The sequence below is a fragment of the Fringilla coelebs genome, assembly GCF_963513975.1.
Source record: "Fringilla coelebs genome assembly, chromosome: 14".
Taxonomy (NCBI): domain Eukaryota; kingdom Metazoa; phylum Chordata; class Aves; order Passeriformes; family Fringillidae; genus Fringilla; species Fringilla coelebs.
Genome location: NC_140040.1, coordinates 7,193,119 through 7,213,013, shown reverse-complemented (window position 1 = coordinate 7,213,013; position 19,895 = coordinate 7,193,119). Strand labels below are relative to the sequence as shown.

Genomic DNA, 19,895 nt, shown 5'->3' with positions numbered 1-19,895 from the left:
TGTTGTGGTGCCATTCTGGAAGTGGGGCATACTGAGCAAAGCTTGTGTAAAACCCATTTTACTTTCTTTTTGATAGATTACCTGGACAATGACAATGATCGGATGTGATGGAGTGGTGGGCAGGGAGCTTTCCCCTTGCTCCTGCCTCCAGCCTGCATTCCCCAGCCATTGGCTTCTCCTGGCAAACATCCACAGCACATTTGTACCCAGGCAGAGAGATGAGAAAAGGTGATACCAAGGCTCCCAGGGAACTGTCCTATGGCCCATTCCTACCTGGCCAGTGGGCTCAGGCTGGCACTCAGCATCTGAGAATGCCCACGCCATAGGCACTACCAGCCAGAGGTCTCGCTCTGGCTAAGGTGTCCTGTCCTGTCCTGCAGGGACACAGGTCAGAGCTGGCTCTCCATGGAGCACTCTGCCAGCGTCCCTTCTTGCCCCCTGCCCAGTATTCCATCTCTCTGGGCTGCTTGGGCATAGCTTGCTCCCCACTCAGGACATGGAATGTGAATCTCCTGTACTGGGAGCCTCAGGGATGGGGTGTGGGAGATGGGGCACCTCCCAGGGCATGGTGGATGGCCTAATCAGCATCTAGGAGATTTTAGGAGTATCTGAGAGGGGCTGAGGAGGCAAAGGGGAAACAGAAATTTTGGGGGCCCCCCCGGGGTGTTCCCAGGCTGGTGCTCAGGCAGCACCTGGGGCAGGGGTGGATGGTTTCATCCACCTGGCTAGGAGGAGAGTGGGGAATTTGGTGGGAGCGTGAGGAATAAGCCAGGCTGGGGAGACTCAGACAAAGCAGAGGCACGGGGGGAGGGCATGGGGGACTGGGGCGATGCAGGTGGCACCGGGACAGTTGCAGAGAGGGGGACAGGGGACTAGTATGGCCCAGGGGGCTCCGGGAGTGTGCAGATGAGCTGGGATGGAGGGGGGGGGCCGGGATGTAAGGGGTGAGTAGGGGGGTGCTGGGGTCCAGGGCAGGTGCTATGGCCTGGGGCCGTACGGCGGAGTGCCGAGGTCCGGGGCGGGCCGGTGCCGGTCGGGGCGGGGAGCGGCGGGCGGGGCCCGTGGCGTGGGGCCCGGGGGCCGTCCCGGCGCATCCCCACGTGCGCGTGACGCGGGCGGGGGCCGGGACCGGGACCGCGGCGGAGCGGAGCGGCGGGAGCGGCGGGGCCATGCAGCCCCCGGCGGCCTCCCCCGGCCCCGCCGCCCCGGCGGGAGCCGAGCTGCTGCGGTGGCAGTGGCGGGAGGTGCAGGCGCCCTGCCTGGTGGCCGCCTGGATCCTGGTAGCCAGCCTGGCCAAGATCGGTGAGTGTCCCCATGTCCCCACCCGCTTCGGTCCCCCGGGAACAGACGTGCCCGCCCCCGGGCAGGCAGGGGGGATGCGGCATCCCCGGCGGGCACGGGGGCACCCGGGACGAGGGGTGTCACCGCACGCCGGGACACGGGTCATGGGGACAAATCCGGCTGGTCACCACTCAGCTGGATTGCGGAGGTCGGGGACCACGCCACATCCTCCGTGCCCTGCTGTGGGATGATGTGCGGCGGCGGGGTTAAGCACCACCGAATGAAAAATGGGGCCCCGGGCTGTTTTTTCCTGAGAGGGATGTATGGGTGGGCACAGAGGATGGAGGGTTCATGAGAAGAGAAGCCCCAAAGGATGTCCCGTGTTCCCAAAGGCTGGCACAGCACCTGCCACTGGCAGGTCTGGAAGCCATTGTTCCCCCACAGCCCCGGGGAAATGCTCGGTGGTGCCTGTGCCGGGCAGGATGTGCCCCCAGCAGCCTGGGGATGGCAGGTACCTGCAGTCTCCTCCAGTGGGTCACTCTGGATTGGGCTGGACTTGGACTCTTGTGTTCCCCAGCACAAAACCAGGCAGCTGGGGGAGGCTCTGCTGTGAGAGGCTGTGTGGGAAGGCACAATGAGGATCTGTGTGAGCTGTGCAGGGCTGGGCTCCCCACCACCATCCGGGGTGCTGGGGAGGGGATACCCGTGTGTGGGTGCCAAGCAGGGGTACCCAGAGGGCTGGTCCCCCCCAGTGCCCCTGCCTGCTGTGCTGGGCCCAGGGGATGAGATCGTGACCTTGAGCCAGGTTTTCTCCTTAGAGACCCTACTGTGAGCACAGCCCCCGTGGTGGGGGCACAGACACCCTCCGAGTTTTGAGTTGGATCAAGAAATGTGGGTTCAGAGTTTGGCAGGGGAATCTCCGGTCAGCCAGGGATGCGCAGCAGCACTCGTTACAGAGGAGACAGCTACAGCTGTGACCACCAGCTGGCCTCTTCCTGTCCCAGCATCATTGTAGATCTTCCGTTCCTCTCCTTCCTTGCCTTCTTGCAAGAGAGACCTAAAGCCTCGCGAGGAATGAATTAAAAGGTATCATGAGTTTAAAAATACAGCACTCTGCTGTAGCTGTGCCACCTCCAGCTGCCGAGTGCGTCCCTCCTACCTGCAAAAGATCAGAGAGAAAATTCCTTTCCCTGGCTGTTATTTTCTTCTCTCCAGCCTCTCCCCGGAGCTGCTCCCTGTGCAGGTTTCCATTGACGTGCTCCCCTCAGCCACCCTGATTTTGTGCGGGTGGGTGCAGGGGTGCCTGAGCTGGGATCATTCCCAAACCCCCAGATGTGCCACTTTCTTCCAGGCCTGAGGCTGATGGCCACTCTCCTTCTCTGTCTGTGAAACACAGCCCTGATGGCTGATAGCTTCGAGCTGCCAGGTTTAGTGTATCCAGTGGGTCCAATGGATCCTCAGAGCCTGGAGCCAATAGCGACACCCAGACCTGGAGGCACGGCTGCAGGCAGCACCCTGCCGTGGGTGTCCCCAGAGATGGCACCTGCAGTCCCCAGGGTGCACAGGAGTCCACAGAGGAGATGAACCAGGGGTGAAGGATTTTGGGGAGCAGAGAGGGCAGCGCCAGCTGTGGCAGCCGTGGACGCTGGGCGTAGGCTGGCGCAGAGGATCCGCTGCGGTTGTGGCGCTGGGCTGCCAGCTCACAGCCCTGTGACTGGAGGGGAGGAAGCGGCCCCACGCCCGGGTGATGGGGAAATGACACTGTGGGCTCTGTTCTCAGAGGCAGTCACGATGCTGGGGTGACCCAAGCCAGCAAACACCCGGGGCAGGGGAAAACTGGCTTGGGTGTTGCCTTCCTGCACAGCGAGGCATCATCCGGGCTTTGCTGCCTTTTCCATCCACAGTCAGAGCACAGGATGGGGAGCACAGAGGTGATGAGCATTGCCCCAGACATTCTCCTTACATATAGCTGCCCCACAGGCAGGAGTTTGCCAGCAGACAGACGTTTTTCTATGCAGCAGCATTGCAACCATCTCTCCTTGCACCATCACCATCTGGCCCCAGCTGCTCATGTCTTGGTTTAGGTGTTCTGTCATTTCCCAAGTTCTGGAGGAGCAGAGCAGGTTTTGGCCCTGAGTTCTCTCTATGGCAAATCCTTTATTATATATGCCTGAGTATGGATTATGTCTCTGAAGTTAATTCACATGTGGCTAAGTTACTGTTGCTGTGGGAACCTTTAGTGCTGAAATCCTTGACTAGTGTGTATAAAATTAGAGCTTGTTCAGTCTGTCCCCACTGGCTGCTCTCTGTGACACATGGGAGCTCATGTGCTGCCATTTCCTGGGGAGGCTGGCAGCTCTCCCCATCAGCCAGCAGATTTTTGGACAAGCATGATCTTTCCCATTGATGCTTCTCCTTTATTTGACCAAGTTTCTAGCTTGGTGAAATCAATCACAGAATAGTTAGAGTTGGAAGGGACTTTGGAGATTATCTTTTTCCAACTACTCTTCCAAGGGCAGAGACTCCATTAGACCAAGTTGCTCAAAGCCCCATCCAACCTGGCCTTGAACACTTCCAGGATGGATGACTGCCAGGACCCATGCCCCACAGCATCCCTGCACTCTCTCCTGGGTCCCCCAGCCAGCCAGGACAGCTCCACAGCATGAGGGATGCAGCTGGGTTGCCGAAGCAGAGAGCAGGGATCTTGGCAATGTTCCTGAGAATGTAGAAAGGGGCTGGACGCCTCGTTCCCTTCTTGAAAACTTCAGAGCTTTGTTCCCGTGGGTGGGAAGCAGCTTCACAGCCTGCTGCAGGCGCTGAGCGAGCACCATCCATCCACCGGTGAAGGCAGCTTGTGTGGGGTGAGCAGGGCTCTGCAGTCACTTGTGTGGTCATTTAGCAGGAATTTGGCCTGCCCAGCCAGCATTTCCTCAGGCTGGGGTCTGCTTGGAGGGCTGCAGTGTCCGTGTCACAACAGACTCCAGGGCTGTACTGCAGCCCACAGCAGTGAGCAGAGGTGGCAGGGGCTGAGGGGGTGCCCCAGGCTCTGTGGCTGGGGTGTTCAGTGGCAGAGCTATGGCAGAGGCTTGGCCCGGGTGCTCTTTGCTGTTGAGGTGCTTGGTGGTGGAGCTGCAGATCATGCTGCCCCTGTGCTCGCTGCTCTGCCCCTGCTGGCTGCAGCGGTGCTCCTGCTGTATTATGGCAGGGAGCCAGTGCTGGGGCATGGATGGAGCTTGCTGTGCCAAGCAGCAACCTCTTGAGGTCCTCAACTAAAGGAAAAGTGGCCCTTAGCCTGCACATTGGGTGGTGGGTACAAAGATTTTCCTGGTTATGAATCAGATCTTTGTCATTCAATTATCTCCTCTAATTCAGAGCTCAGCTGTGGTGAAGGAAAGAAAATTACCTAAGAGGTGCCGAGAAAGGAAGAACATCAGGAGGCCACAACCTCAGTTCTTTGGCTGTCCACATCTCAGGACACTGGGACCTGTCCCAGAAGGATAGGGCAGGACCAGGACAGGTTCAGAGGGGAATGGCAAGGGCATAGACACATGGGAACCTACTGATGAAGTTCTGCCTGTTCCTGGGCTCCTCTCCAGGTCTGTGCCACTGGAGACAGCACCCTGGGCTAGGCACACCTTATGGTCTGTCTGCTGGGGTTCCAAAGGAGGGAAGCAGCTGAGTGACCCAGGGTTGGTGCGTGACCATAGCACAACTTTCCTTCTGGAGGGGTAGCTTGGCACAAGCAGTGGGCAGCTTTAGTCCAGCTAAAGGGCTTTAGGGACTGGGTTTTGGGGTTGGCAGCAGGGCAGGGCTTGCAGCCAAGTGATGGCTCAGAGCCCAGCCTGATGTCCCTTGTACCTGCTGGGTGCACAAGGACAGAGGTGGCTCTCAAAGTGCCTGGAGGAACCCACTCCCCAGGAGATTTCTTCATCTGATGGTCAAGTCATGCGACAGAGCTGGGCTGGATGTCACAACTGATGGCAGAACCCAGTAATGGGGGGACAGAATCACTGTGACCCTCAAGAGCCTTCCCCCAAGCAATGCCCTTTTGGAGGGGCACCTTGTGCTAGTGAGGAGAAAACCCAGGGATAGGGGTTGCCTGCCTGGAAGCTGGACTGATTTGGGATTACACAGGACACCCTGACGTGGGGGACAAGGGTGCCTGGAGGAATGAATCTCCTGTGCTGGCTGGCGTGGCACCCTGCTGGCTTGTGCCTGAACACAGGCTCACTGCCACATTACTGCTGGATGAATACCAGGGCATCCTCTGTTTGCTTTAGAAAATACATCCTGTTCCATGGCAGCTTAAGATTTGGCCCAAACCTTGCATGGAATAAACTGATTATTCCAAGCATCTCTAAATCTGCAGCTCCCAGGTGCCTATGCTTTTGCATGCAGGTAGGTTAGCTGGTGCTGAGGGAGGTTGTGCTCGGGCATGGCTTGTGCTGCAGTGGTTTGCATGCTGCTCTGGCTGCTTGCTCAGACAGATGCAAACAAGGTCATCCTGTCACCAGGGCTGAGCATCCTCATCTCCGAGTGGGGTGACATGTCCCGGTGTACCAGGATTTCTTCACTTGAACAGCAGCCAGCAGTGCTTGTGACACTGTGAATGTGCTTGCTGCCTGCTTTAAACCTTTAAGTGCAGATACCAGAAGCCAAGAAAAGTAAAATGCCTGGCTGATTTGCTTATTAGACAGTGGCTGAGAGGGAGAGGGAAATCCTAAAGAGTCAAGGACCAGAAATCCTGACCTGGGAGGTAGCTGGAAGGTCTTTTGTGCACATGTGGCCATGAAGCAGCCTTTCCATAGGTGCTCCCTTATTCTCCTCCCATCCATCATGCATCACCCAACCCTTCTGTGAAGCCTGTGGATTTGGGATGCTCTGTCCATGTGCCTGTTTGGCTGATGCTCTCATTCTTCTTTTTCTTTTAGTTTTCCACCTGTCAAGGAAGGTGACATCCGTTGTCCCGGAGAGCTGCCTTCTCATCCTGCTGGGGCTGGGCCTGGGGGGCATCGTGTTGGCCGTGGCAAAGAAAGCTGAGTACCAGCTGGAGCCCAACATGTTCTTCCTCTTCCTTCTGCCCCCCATCGTCCTGGACTCGGGGTACTTCATGCCCAGCCGGCTGTTCTTTGACAACATTGGTGCCATCCTCACCTATGCAGTGGTGGGCACGCTCTGGAACTCCTTTGCCACCGGCACCGCGCTCTGGGGACTGCACCGCGCCGGGCTCATGGGTGGGTCTGCAGGGCTGCCCAGCTCAGACCATCTCCCCCAAAAATAGGTTGGAGGTGCAAAGCAACCCCAATTTCATAGCCCACTGCCTCTCCCTGCGGTGGATTCCTAGGAATTAAAGCACGAGCGGGGTCCTGGCATCCTGGTGCTCTGGCAGGACGGTCAAGCGTGCAGGGCAGACGGGCCCTGCTTGGCACTGGGCTGACTCATGTCTTTGCTATTTTTGTCTGCCGACCTTGGCTAGCGTTGCTGGCTCGCTGCCATGTTCCTTGTCCTTGGCTGGAGCAACTGGCCCGGGCTGGCCTGGGCTGTGTTTTGGGCTCTGCTGAGCCCTGAGGAGCCACTTGATGCCTGGACCCGAGGTGGGGCTGCTGAGCCACCTTTGGTGGTGCCTGCTGGAGGAGCACTGATGCACCTGGGTGCCAACAGGGACATCCCTCATGCTCCTCTCATGTTGCAGCACGAAGGCACCAAGTGCCACTTTTCCAGGGGCATCCTGGAGGTCTGGGCGCACTTTTGGGCTCATCCCACTGCACTCCCAGTTGAGATGCTGCAGCCAAGTCACTGGGATCAGATGAGGGACAGGCTTGTTTCCACCTGGTGAGAGGGGCTCTGGGGTGGCTGGTTTGCCTGACCTTGGTCCTTCTGTCCTAACAGATCCAGGTGTTGAAGCTGGGCTGATGGATTTCCTGCTCTTTGGCAGCCTGATTTCAGCTGTGGACCCTGTGGCAGTCCTGGCTGTCTTTGAAGAGGTCCATGTTAATGAGACCCTCTTCATCATTGTGTTTGGCGAGTCTCTCCTGAATGATGCTGTCACCGTGGTGAGTTGCAGCTTGGGGGACTCTAATGTTGAGCCCAACATGTCCAAGATGCTAGAATTCCCCTGAATGGGCAGAGGATGCAGGTGACATCCTGAGCTGGGGGCAGACCCATGCCATGCTCTCTTGGCTTTTCATCTCTCCTGGACCTGGGAGGCTTTGCTGAAATGAGCTGCTACATGACAAGTTTGGGGTGGAAAATACCTCTTCCTGCCCCTCTCAAGGCAGGGCAATGCCCTATGTTTCTCAAGGAATTTGCCTTGCCTGCAGGTGCTGTACAAGGTCTTTAACTCTTTTGTGGAGCTGGGCCCAGCGCACATCCACGTCACAGACTACGTGAAGGGGGTAGGTGAGTAATTGCCACACCAGCCCCTCCACCTCCTCCTCTGTTGTGGAAGTGGAGGGGGGCAACCACAGGAGCCGTTGTCCTGTGGGGTGGGCACACCACAGCTCTGTCATCTCCATGTGTCACACGCCGGCCATCAGCATAGAACTGCAGAATTGTGTGGGCTGGAAGGGACATTAAAAACCATCTTGTTCCAGCCCCCCTGAGCAGGGACACCTTCCAGTAGACCAGGTTGCTCAGAGCCCCCCCAACCTGGCCTTGAACACTTCCAGGGATGGGACAGCCAGTCTGTGCCAGTGCCTCGCCACCCTCACAGGGAAGAATTTCTTTTTAATACCCAATCTAATCCTTGTCAGTTTGAAGCCATTCCCCCTTGTCCTGTTATTCCATGTCCATGTCAAAAGTCCCTCTCCAGCTCTTTTGGAGTACTCTTCAGCTACTGGAAGGGCTTCTGAGGTCTTCTCCAGGCTGAACAGCCCCAATATCAGCCCCAACTCTATCAGACTGCCCCCACAGCAGAGGTGCTCCAGGGGATGCCTTGGGATCATCCAAAGCTTTGTGCTCCATGGGATGCTTTGGAGGGGACCTGGGTGGGAACATGGCGCTTGGCCAGCCCAGCATGGCACGGCTGTGGGGCACAGGAGCTGGGCCCACTTCCTTATGGTTCACATGAGACTTCTCCTCCCACCAGCCTCCTTCTTCCTGGTGAGCCTGGGGGGCACAGCCGTGGGGCTGCTCTTCGCCTTCCTGCTGGCCCTGATCACGCGGTTCACCAAGCGCGTGCGCATCATCGAGCCGCTCTTCGTCTTCCTCCTGGCCTACGTCGCGTACCTGGCTGCCGAGATGGTCTCGCTCTCCGCCATCCTGGCGTGAGTACTGCGGGGTCCCCCAGGGGAGCCCAGGAAATTGGGGTTGCAGTGCTGAGCAGCAAGAGGCAGTGAGTAGACCCACTCCTCATCCTGCCATAGGGCCATGCCATCTCCTCCTGCCCCTCTGCAGAGTCACCTTCTGCGGGATCTGCTGCAAGAAGTACGTGGAAGCAAACATCTCCCAGAAATCCCGCACCACGGTCAAGTACACCATGAAGACGCTGGCCAGCAGCTCAGAGACCATAATCTTCATGTTTCTGGGCATCTCAGCTGTGGACACCTCCAAGTGGACATGGGACACAGCACTGGTGCTGGGCACCCTGTTCTTTATCCTGCTCTTCAGAGCCGTGGGTCAGTCAGTCTGTCCTGCTGTGTATATGGCTGGTAGCACACGGCCCTTTTCATGCCAAAAAGGGATATTGCCTGGGAAAGGTTGGGGCACAAGGCCAGCCATGGATCCTGGCTGGGATTTTGTGCTGTGCTGCTAGAGCAGGCAGGGTTCTCCCAGCATTCCAGGCTCTCCTCCTCCTTCTTCCCAGGTGTTATTCTCCAAACATACGTGCTCAACCGCTTCCGCCTCATCCCCCTGGACAGGATCGACCAGGTGGTCATGTCATATGGTGGCCTCCGTGGGGCCGTGGCCTTCGCCCTGGTTATCCTGCTGGACAGGGAAAAGGTGAAAGCCAAGGACTACTTTGTGGCAACGACCATCGTGGTGGTGTTCTTCACTGTCATTGTGCAGGTGAGGATGGGCACTGTGCCCTCCTCCAGTGCTGCTTTCTTGCCCCAGAACTGGCCTGGGGACACGTGCTTTGGGAAAGTATCTTTTTTCAAGTGATCTTTGGTCCTCAGTGCTTTCTGGCACCCCATCCATCAGCAGGTGGGCAGAACTGCTATGGGGACTGTTGTGTGATGGTGGGGCCATGGCCCACCTTCCTTTCTCACTGGCATTTTGTTCTGGAATTGGCTCCAGGAGCTCCAGGAGTACATGTCTGTCCAGGCTGCTCTCTTTACAAAGCTGCTTATGGGCCCCAGCTCTGGCATTCAGTGCCCTGGGAAGGGAAGCCACAGGGAAGATGAAAATGAGTCTAGGGGAAGGATGATTGGGGGTGCACACCATGGCACAGGGGTCAGGTTGATAGGGGCATGCCTGGCTGTCACAGCCACTGTCCCCAGTCACTTTGTGCTGCTTCTGCTCCCCATGCCCCAGCCGTGCACCCTCTCACCCTCCCAGTCTTTCCCTTGCCTTCTCCTGCCATTGTAGGGCCTCACCATCAAACCCCTGGTGACGTGGCTGAAGGTGAAGCGTAGTGACCACCACAAACCCACGCTGAACGAGGAGCTGCATGAGCACGTAAGTGATAGTGCCAGAGGCTCCCCAGCTTTCCTCACGTGTGGGACTGGGTGAGGGCCACGTATGACCTTGGCATCCCCAGGGCACCCACAGCCTTGCCACCACTCACTCTCTTCCCCTCACTCAAGGCCTTTGACCACATCTTGGCAGCGGTGGAGGACATCGTGGGGCACCATGGCTACCATTACTGGCGGGACAAGTGAGTGTCTTAGACAGGATCCTCTGCTGACAGTGAATGGGAGATGCATGTCAACCACAGGGACATCTTGGGGTTCTCACAGGAGGACACCCCTGCTGTGGACAGGGCAGCAGGACCAGGAAGCCAGTATGACTGTCCATCAGTCTGGATAGGTGCCATCGGACTGCTGTTGTGCAGCAGACCAAGATCACAAAAGCATCCTTGAGAGAGGTCAGGCAGGTGTGGTTTGGGATGCTGTGGAGCTGACATTGCTTGCCAAGGTCAGAACTTGGGGTGTCCATGTTGGTGGCAATGGCCCTCTGTCTCTTCCTGGATGGAACTGCGCTGGGCACTGAGGAGGGAACAGCCCTGTTCCTGCCTGGGCAGTGTTTATCTGCAGCACAGGGACAGGAAAAGGATGCAAAAAGCCTATTTCCTGCAGGGGAAGTGCTCCAGCAGGGTGGCCCCAGTCCTACTCCCACTGCCTCACAGACCCAACAGTGTCTGGGGCAGGCTGAAGGATCACCATGTCCCCTCCCCTCCTGCTTTCCCTGGCAGTGTGTCCCTGAGCACAGCCAGGTCCTGCGTGCCCAGCCTCCCTTTGCTGTACCTGGGACACTCAGCCTTGTGTGTGTAGATATCCCTGGCTGTGGTACCCCATGGGAGCTGAACTGTCTGTGTCTTCATCTCATGGCAGGTGGGAGCAGTTTGACAAGAAATACCTGAGCCAGCTCCTGATGCGGAAATCTGCCTACAGGCTGCGGGATGAGATCTGGGATGTTTACTACAAGCTGAACATCCGTGATGCTATCAGCTTTGTTGATCAGGTACAGGCAGTAGTGGTGTCCAGGCAGCAGAATGGCCCTGGCAGGAGAGGTTCCCCTTACGTATCTTCCTCCCCTCATGTGCACCCTCTGGCCAGGCAGTGGGGACCTGTCCGTCCCAGCTGGGTCCTTGCTGTCCTGATGCCTGCCTTGTCCTCCCTCCTCCCAGGGTGGCCACGTGCACTCAGCTGCCAAGCTGGCGCTGCCCTCCATGCCCAGCCGCACGTCCATGTCAGAGTCATCAGTCACAAACCTCCTGTGAGTACCACCATCCCCCTCTGAGCTCCTGGATGGACCTCGTGTGACCTCACAGCCGCCCTCTTCGCTGGGGGCGCGTTGCACCAGGGCTGGCAGGGGGCTGGCATGGAGCCCAGCCCGTCCATCTCCACGTCCCCGCAGGAGGGAGAGCGGGAGCGGCGCGTGCCTGGACCTGCAGGTGATCGACACGGTGCGGAGCCGCCGGGACAAGGAGGACGCTGCCATGCACCACGTGCTGCGAGGGAGCCTCTACAAGCCCCGCCGGCGGGTGAGCACTCCTGGGCATGCTGTGGGCTGACCCCGAGGGGAGCAGCACCTGCAAGAGGAGCAGGGATGGATGAAGCTCCGTGGGGCCAGCTGCTCACCCTGTGTCTCTTTGCCTCTCCCTCGGCCAGTACAAGGCCAGCTACAGCCGTCACTTCATCTCTCCAGATAAACAAGAGCGCCAAGATAAAGAAATCTTCCGGCAGAACATGAAGAGGCGTCTGGAGACCTTCAAGTCCACAAAGCACAATGTCTGCTCCTCCAAGAGCAAGGCCAGGCTGAAGGAAAAAGGCAGGAAAAAGGCAAGTCCTCCCCAAGCTCCTGTTCTTTTCCTAGCTCTGGGATTTGGCCACCCCAGGATGCAGTAAGAGAGGTCCTTTTGGGGTGTGTAGGTGAAGTGTTGCAGGGCATCAACAGCTCCAGAGCCAGAGGGGAAAGCGGCTCATCTCTTCTCAGTCCTCTTGATGCTGCATGTGAGCATGCAGGTGTTGTGTGTCCGTGTGTCCCCAGCATGCCATCGGTGCTGTGGGGTGGCCCTTCACTGAGCAAAGCCCTGGAGGAACCCCAGGCTTGTTTTGCAAGAGCACTCAGTGTAAAGCAGCCTCAGTGCTGGTACAGATCCAGGCTCAGAAGTGTGGCTCTGCACCTCAAATTGAGCCTTAGGTATCTTCTTTTTTTGGAGGCTTTTGAAGCCATTGCAGCTGAGCAGTTCCTTGTGGGGCCATGAAGATGCAAAGCCTAAGGACTAGAACCCATCTGCCACGTAGCCAGGGTGGGAATCTGCATGCCCAATGTTGGCTGGCTTGCAGGACCACCTCTTGGGTTTAGGGTTTGCACAGGGCAGGTCCCAGCCAGTTCCTCTTCTTTCACAGAAGAACATCTCTCTGACCAAAGAGACACCCAACGGGAAGACTCACAGAAATGTCCCCTGGCAGGATGCAGGTAAGGCCAGTGGCAGGTGAGGATGGCAGGTCCTGGCAAGAGCACCTGGTGGCGTGGGGTGGGAGCACCTGCTGTGCCTGCCCACTGCCAGCTCGGTGGGATGACAGCACCAGGGTTGTGCTAGCACCAAACCAAGCCCCTTCATCTGCCTGCAGCTCCTGTCCTGGTGATGGTCAGCTCAGAGGAGGAGGAGAGTGATAGCTCAGAGACGGAGAAAGAGGACGATGAGGGGATTGTGTTCGTTGCTCGAGCCACTGATGAGGTCCTGCAGGGAAAGACAACTCCTGGTAGGCACCAATGCTCCATGCCAGGGCAGCTGACATCGGGTAGCTTATCCTTCCTCTGCCTGTAGAGCAAAGCTGCCATGGCCTAACTCTAACCCTAACCCAAAACCAAAGTCCACAGAGCATGAATGGGAGAATCACTGTCCTCTGGAGGCATGGCAGAGCCTCTGTGTCCTGCATCCCTGGGCCAGCACATGGTGTGATTCTTGGGGTTGTCCTGCATAGGGCAAGGAGTTGGACTCCATAATCCTTTTGGGTCCTTTCCAACTCAGGATATTCTAGGGTTCTATGGCCATTTGGTAGTGGTTGGTTCTGCAATGTTTGCAGGGTCCAAGGAGAGACTGAGAGCTGTGCAAGCTCCCTCTCACTGTCCCTCCATCTGCATCTCCAGGCAGCCTGGATGTCTGCCCCAGCCCGTGCATCATCCCTCCATCGCCAACCCTGGCAGAGAAGGAGCTGCCATGGAAAGGAGACCAGGCTGATCTGGCTGTTTATGTCTCCTCGGAGACCACCAAAATTGTGCCAGTGGATATGCAGAAGGCGTGGAACCAAAGCATCTCCTCCCTGGAGAGCATTGCTTCCCCCCCAGGCATCGAGAGCGGACCTCAGCACAGGAGATTTGCCTGCCCCGTGCTGGAGGAGCAGCCCCAGTCTGCAAGCCAGGCGATGCCAGAGCAGAGCTCCTGCTTCCAGTTCCCCAGCCACGTCTCCAAGAGTGGCCGGTCACAGAGTGACAGCAGCCCGGACGGTCCTGAGCAGCAGGAGCTGCAGCCTTTGATGGCCACAGAAGAGCAGGGCAGGGTGCCACCCTCTGCAGAGCCCAGGTGGCTGATGTTCAACAGAGCAAGCCACCTCTGAGGCACCCTGTGGATTGGGAAGGGACTGAGAGCTGCAGGCAGGCTATGACCTGGTGACTGCTCTGTCTTGCACTGCAAAGCTTGTGTGTGTCTCCATAAACTCCAGGAGTGGCAGGAGAACCCAGTACTCGTCCTGGAGCTGTTCTCCAGAGTGTGCTTTGCCCATGCACCTACTGATGCAAACCTGGTCAATAATTGGTCTTTGTGCTGTGACAGCAGGTACCAGCCCCTGTCCGCCCAGGAAGGCAGAGATCCCAAACCTCATTCTTCCTCTCTGGTCCTTACACATCTCTGCAGCTGGGAGGTTAGAGATGTTTCTCCCAGGGCTGGGATCCCAAACAGACTTGATCCTGTCATGGCTGTGCTGCCCTGAGGTGGTGGCTGCTGGAAAATGGGCTGTGGCTGCTCACAGGTGTAAGAGTATGAGCTGGTCTCCAGCCTGGCTGTGAGTAGGAGATCTCTGGGAAAAGGGCTGAGAGCAGTGCTGGTGCACAAAGAGCCCATCCACACCCAGTGACCAAGCCATTGACTTCAAGGTGGCCACAGTGCTGGTTCCTCACAGCATGCATGGAGCTCAGCCAGGAGCTCAGAGATAGGCTCCTTGCCACAACAGCCCTGCGTTCCCTGGATTTTGGAGGCAGCACAGAGGCAAGGCCATGGCTTTCTCAGGACTGGGAGCAGCGCTCCTGGGGTTTGGCTCCACCAGGAGCTGGGCTAGCAAACCTGTACGCACAGGGACTCCTCCAACAGCCAACCTGCTGTGCCAGCCTCGCGCCCATCACTGGATGTGTTCCCAACAGCTGCAGGGCTCAGCTTTCTGGCTTCACTGGGAGGCAGCTGCCCTGCACAGCATCCTTGGTGTTCATTCTGCCCACATCCCAGTCCCTCCAATTGCCTGGGGTGCATCTGCTGGGAGGACTGGTCATGGTGCAAGGAGTGGAGCGAGCAGCAGGTATGAATGTACATCAGGAGCAGGGGTGATGGGCGTGACCACTGTGCATCTTCAAAGGTCTGTCCCCAGCACCTGCATCCCTGCCACACCTGTTCCCTCCTCAGAGGGTGATGGGAGCTGGTGGCCCACACGATGAATTATTGCTGGTGTGACCTCAAGGGCCAAGAATTGCACCCCAAGAATTGCTCAGCACACAAAAGAGCACAATGGCTGGGCACCGGCATATCAGGAGGGTTGGGGGTCATTCCTCTTTGGGAAAATTGGTGGCTTGGACTGTTAATGCTCCAAAGCAGATAAAAGGCTGCCTTTTCCAGCTCTGTGGGTGTGCCAAGACAGCAGGTGCCAAGGGGACACTTGGATGCACTGGGTGGGTGAGTCCAATGTGGAGCAGGTGAGCTGGTGGAACTCCCAGCCCTGTCAGCAGGGCTCAGCAGAGGCCCTTCAGCTCTGTACCTGTTCCACCAGATGAGCATGAGGTTTTTAAAAGGTTTTTATATAGTTTTGCATTTCTGGTATGACTTATTCTAGTTTTGATTTCTGATATTGGGCCATACTAAATCTCTAGTTGGGTCAGTGTTTTCTGTAGCCATTGGCACCACAAATGACTCAATACTTAATATATTATTTGCAAGGATATTGTTATAATGTGAAAATATATGCAGAGTATTTTGTAATGTTCAATAAACTGGAGTTGGAGCAGATATTGTGGTCTGGTCTGTCTGTTGTCTGGGAACTTCTGCCCATCCTGGCTCGGTTCTCCTTTGCAGGCACCATGTCCTTGTGCCTCTCCATTCTTCTCCACCCGAGGCCCCAAGCCCCATCTCTTGATGTGCCTAACTGGATTTCCTGGTTTCCATAAAGTTTGTGGAAAATGTGAAATTCTTTCCAAAGCGATGCGTGCCTGCAGCTGTCGTTAGGCCACGCAGAGGGAGCAGCCAGCAAGAGACCAGGTCCTTCTGCCCAGAGCTGTGGCTGCACAGCCACCAGCATGCTGGGAGCCCATGTCTTCCCGTGTCCTCTCTCCTTGCCAAAAATATGTTTTAAAGGGGTCTGTTTTGGGGTATTCTGGGTCACAGGAGCCTCCTTGCATTGGTGTGTGCTGGTTTTGCTCTTCCCCTTGATCTCCCAGTCTCTGCTTTTCCTGAAGGAAAGTAAATGTGGTTTACTTGATTCACAAGGCAGATATTTGGCTTGTATTGAGCCTGGCATCCTCTATCAACCCCTGGTCCTTTTTGGCAGGGTCAAATGTAGCTTCTAGCCCTGTTAGCTTTACACTGGCCCCCATGGCAGCTCTTGCTCCTTGTGACATTCCCCATCTGCCTTGCATCCCACCAACAACGCTGCTGGCTGAGCTATGCTCTGCATGCTGGACCTCAGTGCCAGCACAGCCTGCAGCCACAATTGCCTTGGCAGTGCAGCAGGCTGTGTGGGCCAGGTGGTTTCCTGGAAGAGGTGGGTCTGTGTCCTTCAGGTCCTCAGAGGAGGGAAAGCTGACATCTCAGCTTCAGAAAATGCTGGGGTTGGTTGCTGTTCTCTCATCCAGACATCGGAGCCGAGCAGCTAATCTGTGTGCAGGCTCTCCATACCACCAGCCAGCAGCTTGGAGCCCCTTCTTCCCACCCTCAACCTCATCTTTGTTGTGAGCAGGCATGGTGGCTCCTGGCTGGTTTTTAGTCTTGTACTTCACTCTCTGTATTTTACCTTTGAGTGTCCTGCCTGCACAGGACTGCTCTGATCCTTCCAGCATAGCAGAGAGTCGTCTCTTTCAGCCTAAAAATACTAAAGTGCTTCAGTGAAAAACCATGAGGAGTGGGCCAAACCACAAATGCATGTGCCCAAACTTCTGCTTCTCCAGGACAGAGTAAGGCACAGCCACAGGAGCTGCTTGTCAGACTCTAACCCAGATCATACAACCCTCCAACTGTGACTGTAAGCAACCCCATCCCAGGGCAGACTATCACAGACATATCATTTTGCACCCAGGCTTCTGTTTAGAGCCTGCCATTAAACCCACACATTTTTTCCACAGGCATTTGCTTTCTCCAGTACTGAGCTCCTCCAGTTCCTCTGTGGTAGCAAAACTTGTGAAGTCAGCAGGGGATGTAAGGCAGATCTGACATCACTGTGCGGAAGAGCTGAGGGCAATGGATTAGTGTGGGCCATCTTACAAGTGAGTCTTAAAATCACCACATCACTTTTGCACAATGCACATTGGAGCATCAGGTAAATTTCAGACTAGAAGGGGCTTGGGAAGCCCACGGTCCAATCCCAGCTCTGTGCAGGGCTGGTAGCAAAGCTAGACCAGGTGGCTCAGAGCCCTGTCCCCCTGGGTTTGGAATGTCCCTGAGGATGGAGATGTCAACTGTCCCTGTCCCAGAACGGCACCACAGCTACACCAGTCTTGCACAGAATGAATTTCTCCTTATGCTCAGTAAGTATTTCCCCTGGGGCAGGTTGTCCCCATTCACTCTTGTTCTTCCAAGTGCTTCTCTGTGTAGAGTTGGTCTGTGGTTTCTGTGTGCCACCTTGTTGGTAGCTTCCCTCTGCCTTATCTTATTAAAGCTGGTTCATATATATATATATTCTTTTGGGAAGCCCCATATTGGAACTAGCAGCTGGTTGTGCCTTACAGGTACCAAGTCCCAATAATAATAATTTTCTTGAACCTGCCAGCTTTGTATTCTCCACTGCAGCAAGGGTGCTGTTGACTCACATATGTAGTTGCTGATCCTTCTCTTTTTCTGGAGCACTTCTGACACCCTCTTGGGAGGTTTTCACACTGCTCTACACAGGCAGAAGCAGGGGGAAGTGAGTGAATAAGGAACCAGCTCCTCACCTCTCACTCACACAAAGCATGGCAGAAGTTTTGGCCATGCTCATGTTTGCATGGAGAACAGCAGGAAGGCAAATGCAGAATTCAGGAGAGGTGTTCAGTCTGATTGTATCTGGTACAAATATTTTGGAGACACATCAGTCTGTTCCTTGCTCTTGCCCCTTCATGTCCATCTGTCCAGGCATCCATCCCACCAGCGATCAGACCAAACACCTCCTCTGAATTCTGCGTTTTCCTTCCTGCTCTTCGCACCTGAAGCAGCCACCCCTGCTTCCTGCTTTCACTGGAAGCCTCCTCTGCCTGCTGGCGAAGGGAACAATTTGTTTTCCCTCTGGCATCACCTCCGGAGGGGGATGCCAGTCCTGACCCCGGTCTGCCCCAGGTGTGCAGAAGTTGCTCGGCTGACGGGATGCGAGCGGGCCGGGGCTGTGCTGCGAGTGGTGACGGAGCCGGGATCAGCCGGGGCGGATAATGAGGAACAGATTCGCGCTGGGCAGTGGTTCCCATGCTGCGTTCCAGGGCAGAGCGGCCAGGATGGGAGAGCCTTTGTGCTCCGCGCTGCACCCCTCCGGCTCGTGTGGAGCCAGCCCCTCGGCTCCCCGGGCTGTCCCCGCCGGCTGCCGGCAGTGAGCGGCCCCGGGCTCCCCGCAGGGCTGGGGACCGTCCCCAGCGGCCGTGCCACCCGTCGGGCTGCAGGGCGCCTTTCCCCACGGCCCGGCTGGGCAAGGGAACACGCTGCAGCGTGGACTGGCTGAGGACAGGCAAGAGCAGAGCGATCTCTAGGTCAGCAGGAGCTGGGTGGGGTGATCCACACCTTCCTTCGTGGCTCAGACTTCCTTACTTTTCCCTGGAGGAGCAAACAAAACTGTAGGAATCCCTGAGGACTGCACGATGAGGTTGCTGCTCCCGGGGACTTCTGCAGAACAGCCAGAGCAGAAGCCAAGGTGGTGGGGGCTTTGATTTTATGAGCACCCCAGATCCAAGAGCTGTGATCTTCCCTGCAGCCAGACACAGCTGCTCCTCACAGCCTCTCGGAAGGCAAGGATCCCCGAAGAAGCCACCTGGGCTCCTCTCACCTCATCTTCCTCTGGCATCTGTGGCCACACATCCAGGCTGTCCTGAAGGTAAATGAAATGTGTTGGTGGTTTAGCTGGAGAGGGAGGGACGGTGCTGAGACTGGGGGGTGACCACCAGCCCAGCTGGTCTGGTCTACATCAGACCACAGGTCATCCTGAGCTTGTGGGTGGCCCAGGAAGAAGGGCCTGGAAAGGCCACAGGGTACTGGTAGTGACCAAACTCTGCAGCAACTGTGCTGTGTCTGTGCTTTCCTCTGTCACAGCAATGCAGGGCAATCCCTGCCTGCACAAGCTTTGCCTCCTGAAGCCCAGCTAAGCCCATGCTGTTGGAGAGCCATTTAAAGCCTTGCTTTGGTTCCTTGGCTGGCTGGGGGAAATTTGGCTTCTGGCTGTGCACCCACCTGAGGCCTCACCATGTGTGGCTATGTGGCAGTTTAGGGTCTCTGAGGCTCTCACAGACAGCTGGGTGAGCTGTGGGCTCAGAGCTTAAGAGCCCCTCTGTAGGCATGGCTGGGACCAGGGAGTATCACTTGTGCAGGAGTCACCTCCTCGAGATTTCTCCTGGACATTTGGGTCCTTCCTGATCTCTCAGAAACCCCAGTCTCCCAAGGGCCAGGATATTCTCATCTCTACCACATAGGTGATGTAGATACACCTGTTTACAGTAGACATCCCTAGCCTCTTTTATTTATGGAGAAACTGGTAAAAGCTCAGAAAGGTACCCTAGAAACACAGAGAAAGAAATAAAAAAGAAACAACTGTGAAGCTTTCCCACGTGGTGTGGGGCTGGCTGATGGGAGCCCAGTGAAGGTGCACCAGCCACATGTGCTGGGATGGAAGGGCTGTGGAGCAAACAGGTGGGACAGGTTGCTGCCAGCGAGTTAATCCATGATCCCTGCTAGGTTCACTCCAAACTTTGCTTTATTCTCCTAGTGAAAAGATAGAACTGTTAAAAATGTTTAACTTTTTTTTTTCCTTAGTAAAAATAGCTTTAAAGGCAAACAGGAAATTACAGACTGAGGAGTGCAATGAAGAGGGGAAAAAGTCAGGCAGCTACCTCGCTGTGCTTGGATTTGTCTATAAATACAGCTCCAATACAGCTCCACGCGGGGTGTCGCTTGCCCAAAGGCAACCAAACCGCCCCCAGGCTGGTGGGGATCGGGGGACGGGGGTGTAGGGGAGCATTTCCCTTCGACGGAGGTGCAGCACCGAGGGTCGGAAGAGGGGCCGGCGCTGGCAGAGTACCCAGCTCGGCTGGCGCGGTGCTCGGTGCGCGGTGCGCGGAGCGCGGACCTCGGCTGACACGGGGGTCGGTGCTCGGAACTCGGCTGACGCGGGGCTCGGTGCTCGGTGCTCGGAACTCGGCTGACGCGGGGCTCGATGCTCGGTGCTCGGAACTCGGCTGACGCGGGGCTCGGGGCTCGGTGCTCGGGGCTCGGTGCGCGGAGCGCGGGCACGGCGGGAGCGGCCGCGCTGCCCAGCGCCGCCGGCAGGTGTCGCCCTCGCCGAGGCCTCGCCCCGGCCCGC

At 56.8% G+C, this 19,895-nt stretch overlaps 1 protein-coding gene across 1 annotated transcript; it reads left to right on the top strand.

Annotated features, from left to right (window-relative positions):
* Nucleotides 1-1,169: 1,169 nt before the first annotated feature.
* Nucleotides 1,170-15,059, top strand: SLC9A5 (solute carrier family 9 member A5; the record flags this gene model as incomplete). Its single annotated transcript, XM_084215009.1, has 16 exons — nucleotides 1,170-1,302; nucleotides 6,213-6,515; nucleotides 7,171-7,334; nucleotides 7,602-7,680; nucleotides 8,369-8,546; nucleotides 8,677-8,897; nucleotides 9,086-9,288; nucleotides 9,811-9,900; nucleotides 10,029-10,099; nucleotides 10,776-10,905; nucleotides 11,072-11,160; nucleotides 11,302-11,428; nucleotides 11,556-11,726; nucleotides 12,297-12,366; nucleotides 12,522-12,653; nucleotides 13,042-15,059. The coding sequence occupies 16 exons, from the start codon at nucleotides 1,170-1,172 to the stop codon at nucleotides 13,506-13,508; spliced, it is 2,628 nt and encodes an 875-aa protein (XP_084071135.1). The 3' UTR covers nucleotides 13,509-15,059.
* Between the last annotated feature and the right edge of the window lie 4,836 nt (nucleotides 15,060-19,895).